The 9,821-nt window shown below is 47.9% G+C and overlaps 1 protein-coding gene across 1 annotated transcript; it reads left to right on the forward strand.

The window, feature by feature from the left end:
* The first annotated feature begins 1,418 nt into the window (after positions 1–1,418).
* On the forward strand, positions 1,419–9,821 carry Pa2g4 (proliferation-associated 2G4). Its single transcript, XM_059245512.1, has 13 exons — positions 1,419–1,898; positions 3,840–3,968; positions 4,192–4,297; positions 4,388–4,457; positions 4,651–4,743; positions 7,024–7,087; positions 7,304–7,382; positions 7,692–7,770; positions 7,852–7,985; positions 8,535–8,629; positions 8,736–8,863; positions 8,995–9,048; positions 9,168–9,821. The coding sequence occupies exons 1-13, from the start codon at positions 1,811–1,813 to the stop codon at positions 9,231–9,233; spliced, it is 1,185 nt and encodes a 394-aa protein (XP_059101495.1). The 5' UTR covers positions 1,419–1,810; the 3' UTR covers positions 9,234–9,821.

Genomic DNA, 9,821 nt, shown 5'->3' on the forward strand with positions numbered 1-9,821 from the left:
GGCCTGGAATTACGTAGCCCAGGATGGCCTTGAACTGCAATCCTGTCTCAGCCTCCCAAAGGCTGTAAGTGTGAACTACCAGACTCCTTGTTTATGCACTGAATGGAGCAAATGCCAACGGCCACGTTTCCCTCCGGCACCCTGGCTTCTCATCTCAGGAAGGGGTGGAGACAATACAGAAGGACAAACAACTGGACGTTTTTGTGTAAGCCATAGCCCACATATGCTGTAGATGATATACACTCCTTACAAGCCAATTCACAAAGGTTCCGAGACTCGTATTTTAAGAGCTATTCTGAACCAGTAATGAGAAACTTCTGGTGGGCTAGAAAGAGGGTCCATCTTCAGACCTCAGCCTTCCTGGATGGGAACTGGGGAAAAATGTCTTCTTGTACCATTACAGTTTTTTGTTTTGTTTTTATACGTGTCTGAATAAAAATGCCAAAGTTTGTTTGTTTGTTTTTTATTCTTGTCAACTGAAAAGTGCATGAGACTGTCGCTTTTCTTTGCTTCTTAGCAATGGGTAGCTTTCTCTGCTCCTGACATTCATAATATGTCTTATCTAAAGTTCCCAAACCTTTATTTAAATTGTATTTTTAATTATGCGTATGTGAAGGAGTGGGGGTTGGGGATGGTGAATGCAGTGCCCAAGGAGGTCAAGAACGCTGGAGTTACAGGTGGTTGTAAACTGCTTGGCATGGGTGCTGGGAACTCCCTCTCTCCGCAGAAAAACCAGGTTATAACCGCTGAGCCATTTCTCCAGAACCTGTTTCTAGTCCTTTTTATTAACCGGTTTTACTGGGAATCGCTACAAAGTACCAAATGTAAACTAAAAAGCCAAAAAAGCACAAAGCCGTGTGTGTGTGTGTGTGTGTGTGTGTGTGTGTGTGTGTGTGTGTTTTCCTACACAGGCGGAATACAGAAAGCTTGAAATGATTCAGAACTCATTCCCTTGAGAGTGACCAAATACCTCTGAACAGTTTGCTCAGATGCAATCCTACCGTCGGACAACAGTGCCATTTTACTCTAGTGCAGTAGGAAGTCTGGCCTCAGATCGGCAGGTCACGGTAAATGAATAATCTCTCAGGCTGTCGTTAGTGCCCGCTCCAGCGCCCTAAGTCTTCCACCTCCGCTCGGCCGCGTCCCGCCCTCCCCTCCCAGCGGAGGAGGAGGAGGAGGAGGACTGGACTAGTCAGGCCGGTCACGCCTGCCTACCCGGGAGTCCAAGGCTACGCACGGGATAACCGCCCTAGGTGTACAAACACTGACCCGGGTCCTCCAGCTCCACCCTGCTCCACCCTGCTCCACCCCGCCCAGCGGCCTCTCAACCCTTTTCTCCGCGTAGCTTCGCCCCGCCTCGCCTAGCCCGCCCCCCTCTGTTACGAGTCCTGGCTCCGCTCTCCCGTGAATGAGGTTTTTCCCGGAGAGACCACGCTTTCCCCAACGGCTCCGCCTTCCCGCCGGAGCCAAACCCTTCCCAGCGTGCCCGGCGATTCCGGCGTGCGCAGACCTGGGAGGGCAAGGCCCCAGGGCCTGGCGGAGGGGCGCGAGGAGCAGGCTGGGAATTGTAGTTCCCGAGCCCACGAGGGCGACTGGAGGCTGGCCGCCGGCCGGACTCATTGTCCCAGTGTGCCCTGCGCCTCAGCCCGCGCGCTCGCAGCTTCTCGCTCTCTCCGCCCGCCCTCCTGCTCCCTTGCTTGCTCGCGCTTTCCTCGCGGATCGAAGAGACTCTGCCTACAGCTTGTGGCTGGGAAGGGAGACGGAGGCCGCAGCTCAGGGAAAGTGAAGCTGCAGTAGTGGTGGTAGGAAGATGTCGGGCGAAGACGAGCAGCAGGAGCAAACTATCGCCGAGGACCTGGTCGTGACCAAGTATAAGATGGGGGGCGACATCGCCAACCGTGAGTGCGGCCTCGGGGGTCTCGGAATCGAGGCTGAGAGGGAGAGGTTTGGGGCTGTCTCCGGAGGGGCTGGAGCGGCTGGGTCTTGCGGAGTGAGCCACCGAGGGGCGCGTGCCGACGACCGGGGGCGACGTGGTGGGGAGATCTGGTGTCGCCTCGGGGACTGAGCAGCCATGCCTGGGCTGGAGAGTGTGGAGGTGCGGGCCGGCGACCGCGAGGAGCGCAGAGAGGGGCCCAGACATGCTCCGACCCTAGGCGGTTGGTAAGGAGGCAAGGCGCGCCGTCTTCTGCCCATCACCCTTCGGTCTGTCCGGATCTCTGCTTCCTCCGACTGGCAGCAGTGAGGCCACCTCGAAAAGGAAGCTCCCAGCTGTTGGCGACAGAAGCGCCCCTCTGGCAGTCGCGGGTCTTGACCCGTGGGAGCCAGGCTGGCACGTGTTGCCAGGTCCCTGTGCGGACGGCTGGCTCCCCACTTCCTCTACTACCGTGCTTTCCCACCACGTGCTTTGCTAAAAAGTCTTTACTTAAGGTCTTCCTGGCGGGGGCCCCCTTCTCCCTGGCCTGGCTCGAGGGACCGTTGGAGGGCACGTCTGGAGCCTCACACAGCTCTGGAAGAGGTTAATGACTGCTGCCCGAGCCTGTGAAATGGCCTTTAATACTTGTTCTTAGAGGCTTGACAGTGTTCTGCTTAGACACACAGCTGGGCAAGCCTGTCGATAACGCTGGAAAGAGGCGGGGAGGAACACTGATTTTAGGATCGTCATAAGCATTTCTTACTCAGCCTCGCTCCTCTTCAGCAGTCGTCTGCCACTCGGGCGGATAACTTGTTTTCTCTTTCCCCCGAGACAGGGTTTCTGTGCAGCCCTCCCTCCCTGCCTGTCTTGGTACTCCTGTAGACCAGGCTGGCCTCAGAGATCTGCCTATCTCTGGTTCCCAAGTGCTGGGATTAAAGGCGTGTATCACCACACCCGGCTCTTCTTTCCATTTTTAAAAGCGACTTCCGGAGATAGAAACTCTTAGGGCTTTAAAATGGTCTTGACAAAATAGAAGAAGGTATGCCTTTGGTTAAACCCAAGTTTTTTTTTCAGGATTCCAAAGAATAACCAAAACACTGAAAGAAATCAAACCTAGAATTCCCATGGGTCATAAAGAGGACATATACAAAATATTACTCCTATTTGGAGTGATGTTTTAGTATTTGATGTTATTGGTTTAAATCAGACAAACTTTCCATCCCTACAATTTATAGCTTTAGGCAATTGTGACTTAAGATGATAGTTTTGAAACTGATCACATGTTTAAACCGTGAGTCCCCTGAATCTTTGAGGCCTTAGATTAATTCCCCTGGGCTTATACACTTGTATATGGGGAAATGCATCTACATAAATTGTGATTACTAACACCTAATTAGAGTGTCTAGGAAAGAAGGTAACATTTAACAATGCTTCAACTTTGACTCAGCAATTCTATGTGTACCTTCCCGTTGTCCCTGACGCCTATAAATTTCCCTGCTCTGCCTGTGCATACAGGGTATCTTGGGCACAGTTCCCTAATGTTCATGATTTTGTATACCATAACATCTTTGGAAGGTGCAAGGCCTTCTATCTAGGTGACAAATGGAGAGAAGTGAGCATTAACCTTTTATTTTAGGAAAGGAAGGTAGAAAGTAAGGCTGGGTATGGTGGTGCATTCTTTTAGTGCCCGCACTTGTGGGGAGACAAAGGCTCTCTGAGTTTCAGGACAGCCAGGGGTATATCTCAAAAAAAAAAAAAATCAAAACAAACAAAAAAAAACGTTGATATTGAAGGGGGATAGGTTGTACTAGGACACAAATCCACCTAAGACAATGGCACTAGGGAGTGTTATAAAAATGAATTCAACTTCAGGTCTAATTAGATGATTAAATGCATGCAGGCTGACCTGATGGGATTCTGTCCCCAGGGGTACTTCGATCTTTGGTGGAAGCTTCCAGCTCAGGTGTGTCAGTGCTGAGCCTGTGCGAGAAAGGTGATGCCATGATTATGGAAGAGACGGGGAAAATCTTCAAGAAAGAAAAGGAAATGAAGAAAGGTAAAGGGAAAGAATTCCCTTCTTAATTTCTCCCGTTTGACCCCATCCATCCAGTTTTCGTGTTCCCCACCCCCCTGTAACTCCACCCATCTCTGGTTAAGATGTTTGGAAATCTGGAGTAGCAAATGGGATGGGTATAGTTTCCTTCCCAATCCAAACTGAGTAAGTTTAAGCGTGTTCCCGAGACAGAGCAAGGCAGTGAGGCTGGTGGCTCTCTCTGCAGGTATTGCCTTCCCTACCAGCGTTTCGGTAAACAACTGTGTATGCCACTTCTCCCCTCTGAAGAGTGACCAGGACTACACACTCAAGGAGGGCGACTTGGTAAAAATGTAAGGTTAAGCCGTTCTAGAGTATTTGTCATTTTCCTACACACTTACACAATGTTGGCTCCTAATGCAGTGTTCTGCTTTGCCTTTTAGTGACCTTGGGGTCCACGTGGATGGCTTCATTGCTAATGTGGCTCACACTTTTGTAATTGGTGTAGCTCAGGTAGGTAGCACATGCTTTTCAACTTTGTTCAGTCTTGGTAGGGGATATACTGCCATTTATTATTTTTTTTTAATCTCCACTCTGTAGTACCACATAGTTTTAGGATATCTAGAGAACCTCATGTAACTGGCTGACCTTGCGTAGAAACACACTAGTGAGCTTTCAGGATGATGCTGGTAATGTTTCTCCACAGGGGACCCACGTAACAGGTCGGAAAGCAGATGTCATTAAGGCAGCTCATCTTTGTGCCGAAGCCGCCTTACGACTGGTCAAGCCTGGAAACCAGGTGAGGTTCTTCTTCCAGTTGCAAAGGTAAAGATGAATCAGGCCTCACCTAGGAACAGCAATTAACTGAGATCTACCACAGTTCATTTGAGGTATAGAAGGACAATGTAATTTCTTACTATGGAGCCTATAAAGGCCATTTTTAGATTTTTTTGTATGTGCACTTTAACCCCAAAATATTTGAGGTAGGTAACAATGAAACAAGGTTTTGTTTGTTTGTTTGTTTTGAAACAAGTTTTTTAAGGCTGCACAAAAAGGATACCAAAAGTGCAGGCGAATTCATGCCTGAGACCAAACTCAGGAAGTCCAGAGCCGGTAGAGTTCTTTTTTTTTTGTTTTTTCGAGACAGGGTTTCCCTGTGTAGCTTTGCGCCTTTCCTGGAACTTGCTTGGTAGCCCAGGCTGGCCTCGAACTCACAGAGATCCTCCTGGCTCTGCCTCCCGAGTGCTGGGATTAAAGGCGTGCACCACCACCGCCCGGCTCCGGTAGAGTTCTTATAGCTAACGTTAAGCATGTTAGATTGTCAGTGAACATTATCTCTGAAGTTTTAAGTTTTCAGAGAACCGCTCAAAACTTAAGACATTATCTTTTTTTCCTTTTCTGTGCTTTGTTCCTCACACCTGTACTCAGTTTGTATTTCATCCTCATGGTTACTGCTTGCATACTTTGTCCTTAAAAGTCTGCCTTTATTTCCTTATGATGACATTGACTTCAGAGTTGTTTGCTATTACTTTTATACACTTGTTATTTTTATTGGTTTTTTTTGCATGATGGTTAGTCTGTAGCTGTGGAATCATGCAATCTATATACTAACTTTTTAAAAGTCATCTTTTTCCCCCTGGTGTCACTGATTCCAACTTCCTCCCCTGAGATCACAGGTGTATGCCACCACACCTGGTCAAGAGTAGTATTGAGCCGGATGGTAGTGGCTCACACCTTTAATCCCAGCTCTCGGGAGACAGAGCCAGGAGGATCTTTGTGAGTTCAAGGCCAGCCTGGGCTACAGAGTGAGTTCCAGGAAAGGTGCAAAGCTACACAGAGAGACCCTGTCTCAAAAAAAAAAAAAAAAGTCTTGAGCTCAAATCTCATCTGTAAAATAGGAAAAGTGAAATTGAACTGTGGCTGTGTGTCAGAGGGACTAAATTAGTGTCTTGGGTAAAGGGTAATATTAGGGAATATTGGGACCCAAAGGACCCTTGCCACCAAGCCTGCTGACCTGTTGATCCCTAGGACCTCCTGACAAAGTGAGAACTGACTCCTAGAAGTGATATTTATTTAGTAATAATGTATGTTTTCTTTTGTCTATGTTGAAACAGATCTTCTACTATGTAGACCAGGCTGGCCTTGAACTCAGAGATCCACTTGCCTGTGCCTCCAAGTGCTGGGATTAAAGGCGTGCACCACTGCCCAGCTAGCACAGACTTTTTAAAAATTAAAAATAAGCGTGCTGTGGTGGCGCACGCCTTTAATCCCAGCATTTGGGAGGCAGAGCCAGGTGGATCTCTGTGAATTCGAGGCCAGCCTGGTCTACAGAGCGAGATCCAGAAAAGGTACAAAGCTACACAGAGAAACCCTGTCTCGGGGAAAAAAAAAATTAAAAATAAGCTTTATTGTTTCTGTTGTTTATTCTCCATTGAGTAGAATGTTAAGGAATGAACTCTAGACTTGACATTGGAAAATGGGGGTTTTTGGCAAGGATTCTCTACTGAATACTTGGTCAGCTTTGGACAAATCAGTTAACCTTTTTGAGCGTGTTTCCTTGTCTTCTGGATTGGGATATAGATCTGCTCTGTTCTTTAAGAAATGTTGTCTACTTGGATCATCTTTTTTTTTAAGATTTATTATGTATACAGTGTTCTCTGCATGTATTCCTGAATGCTAGAAGAGGGCCTCAGATTTCATTATAGATGGTTGTGAGCCACCATGTGGTTCCTGGGAATTGAACTCGGGACCTCTGGAAGAGCAGCCAGTGCTCTTAACCTGAGTCATCTCTCCAGCCCCAACTTGGATCATCTTAAGAGAGCAATTTTTTGTTTGTTTTTATTTTGAGACAGGGTTTCTCTGTATAGCCCTGGCTGACCTGCAATTCACTCTGTAGACCAAGTTGGCTTGAGAGACATGTGGCACCATAGCCAGGCTGCATTTTTAAAATAAATGTTTTAGTTTATAGGAATGATAAGATTGTGAATGAGAATCACTGGCACTTGATGAGGGGATGTTAGAGAATAAGTTGGAAAATACCGACATCTCACCTTTTGTTCGCTCTTGTACTTACTTCTAGAACACACAAGTGACAGAAGCCTGGAACAAAGTTGCTCACTCATTTAATTGCACGCCAATAGAAGGTGAGATCTCAGATAATGGGGTTAAAGGTCTGACCATGAGTGGTGTGGTAGAATTAAGGATCCTTCCTGGCTCTAGCTTTGTCTAAGGCAGAAACTTCTCTATGCCGTTTCCATAGCCAGGCAGGCATAATTGCACCATCAACTCCTTACGTGAGTGGATCTGGAAGCTCTTAGGGGGCTGTACAGCTGGTACCATGGGCTTTATCCTGTCTACAGGTATGCTCTCACACCAACTGAAGCAGCATGTGATCGATGGAGAGAAAACCATTATCCAGAATCCTACAGACCAGCAGAAGTGAGTGCCACCCCGTTCTTTGCCTTTTACCATACTGTACTAGCTGTCAGATTTTAAACAGGAGTGCAGGTACCCTTAGAAGCCAGAGGTATCAATCCCCTGGGAGCTAGAGCTGGAGGCAGTGGTAAGCCCACCTGGTTTGGGTGCTGAGAACTGAACTCAGCTCCTCTAAGGAGCAGTATGTGCTCTTAATTAATGAAGCATCTTTCTTTCGGGGAGTTGTTACTATATAGTTAGCCCTGATGCTGAGAGCATAGGCCTGCACCCTTAGGTCTGGCTTACTCTTAGGGTTCCCTCCATTCCTTTTAGGAAGGACCATGAAAAGGCTGAATTTGAGGTACATGAAGTTTATGCTGTGGATGTCCTCGTGAGCTCAGGAGAAGGCAAGGTAAAGATTCGATAATTAGCCAAAGGGGTGACTTGAAGGTGTGCTCACCAGACCATATTTGACCTGACTCAACTCTCTTAGGCCAAAGATGCAGGACAGAGAACCACCATTTACAAGCGCGACCCCTCTAAACAATACGGCCTGAAAATGAAAACTTCACGTGCCTTTTTCAGTGAGGTGGAGAGACGTTTTGATGCCATGCCCTTTACTTTGAGGTACTGCGTAGAGCAAGAACAGGACTAGAACCAGTCTGACTCAGTGTGTGCACCCAGAAGCACCCTCCCTGCCCTCGGCCTGCCCTCCCTCCCTCCCTCCTGCCCAGACTTGTAGCTCCTGCCTGAATGCACGTCCTCTTCTGCCCATCTATCTCCTTGTTGAATACAGTACAGAAGAGCAACCCCAAACACGGTTCCTGCTCGAGGGTAGAAGTGGTTTAAACATGCGTAGTTGAGTACGGTGGCACATGCTCGTGGTGCCACAGTGGAGGCTGAGGCAGGAAGCAAAGTTAGCCTGAGCTACATTGAGCAAGAACCTGTCTTCAGCAACAGGGCCAATTGCTTGTGCAGTTGCAGGTCAAGAGCTGTACAAGACTGCCAGCCTAAGTTCCACCCCTGAAACCCACCTACCAGCTTCAGAAAGTCGGCCTCTGGCCTGCACCCCAGCCCTGCCCCCAGCCCCCATCACACCTGCAGTCACACTAAGAAAACAAGTGTTGATGACCTGGTGGGTTGTTAAGGAGATCTGAATGCTGTCTCTCTTCCCAGAGCATTTGAAGATGAGAAGAAGGCTCGAATGGGTGTGGTAGAGTGTGCCAAACATGAGTTACTACAACCATTTAATGTTCTCTATGAGAAGGAGGGTGAGTCCTAAGAAGGGTTTCATTTTAGAGCCCCCAGTTACATGCTTCCCTCCCTTTGACTTCAGAAAAGAACTAAGTGTGGCTGGGATTTCTTGTTTTCCCATAGGTGAATTTGTTGCCCAGTTTAAATTTACAGTCCTCCTCATGCCCAATGGCCCCATGAGGATAACCAGTGGTCCCTTTGAGCCTGAACTCTACAAGTCTGAGATGGAAGTCCAGGATGCAGAGCTAAAGGTTAGTGTTGAATGGAAAATGGGGAACATGGGGCACTTACCTATGGAAAGTCCTGAAAAGACTTGCCAGAGTAGGCGGGGCATTTTGTCTGTCCCACATTTCTCAGGGTTTGCCTTCCTCCTGTCTTCCAGGCTCTTCTCCAGAGTTCTGCAAGTCGAAAAACCCAGAAAAAGAAGAAAAAGAAGGTGTGTAATGATCTTCTGGTGGGAGATCTTTTCTGCTTCAAGATACTTGGGAGTTAGTGCCAAAGGAGCTAGGAATTGATGTCTTTTTCTTTGTTTCTTCGTTTGTTTTTGGAATGTAGGCCTCCAAGACTGCAGAAAATGCCACCAGTGGAGAAACATTAGAAGAGAATGAAGCTGGGGACTGAGGTGGGTCCCGTACCCCAGCTCGTCACTCCTGCCTCCCCCTTCCCACCGCACCCCAGGCTCTGAAGTGCAGTGGTCTTCTCCACCTGAGCCACCAGCAGAGCGGGGTCTTCTGCCCTCATCCCAGCCCCCACCCACTCACTCACCCACTCTTTCCAACGAAAAGCCAGCTCCAACTGACTCTGGTCTTGGGAGGCCAGGCTTCCCGAAAGCCACTGAAGACTACTTTCAGTAGAAAAAGAAATTGAATAATAAAATCAGGAGTCAAAATCCATCGTCTTCAAGACCCTCTTTCTGGCCTTTTCTACTCTGCTTGGTCAAGGTTTGTGGCCCTACAACAGAACCAAGGGGCTAAATTAGCCACCACCACTAAAACCTCAGCTCAAGTTTATGTCACCAATGTCCTTTTCTGTTTCCCACTGTCACCGAGTATTCAATCTGCCTTCAAGGAGGAAGACTGGTATTTTTTATTCACCTGTGGCAGATTCCTCATGATGTATCTATCTGGTTAGGCCCTTCCCACTTTTGATGCTGAAGTCTCTGATAAGAAGAGATTCTTATCATCTATTAAATGGATTCTCATTTGTAAA

The sequence above is a fragment of the Peromyscus eremicus genome, chromosome 18, assembly GCF_949786415.1.
Source record: "Peromyscus eremicus chromosome 18, PerEre_H2_v1, whole genome shotgun sequence".
NCBI classification, from domain to species: domain Eukaryota; kingdom Metazoa; phylum Chordata; class Mammalia; order Rodentia; family Cricetidae; genus Peromyscus; species Peromyscus eremicus.

What these genes read in the sequence shown, in the direction of transcription:
- Pa2g4 (XM_059245512.1), top strand. Translation starts at nt 1,811, where the DNA reads ATGTCGGGCGAAGACGAGCAGCAGGAGCAAACTATCGCCGAGGACCTG. An exon ending in GGGGGGCGACATCGCCAACC is followed by an intron (nt 1,899 to 3,839) that starts GTGAGTGCGGCC and finishes TTCTGTCCCCAG; the next exon opens with GGGTACTTCGATCTTTGGTG. An exon ending in AATCCTACAGACCAGCAGAA is followed by an intron (nt 7,383 to 7,691) that starts GTGAGTGCCACC and finishes CATTCCTTTTAG; the next exon opens with GAAGGACCATGAAAAGGCTG.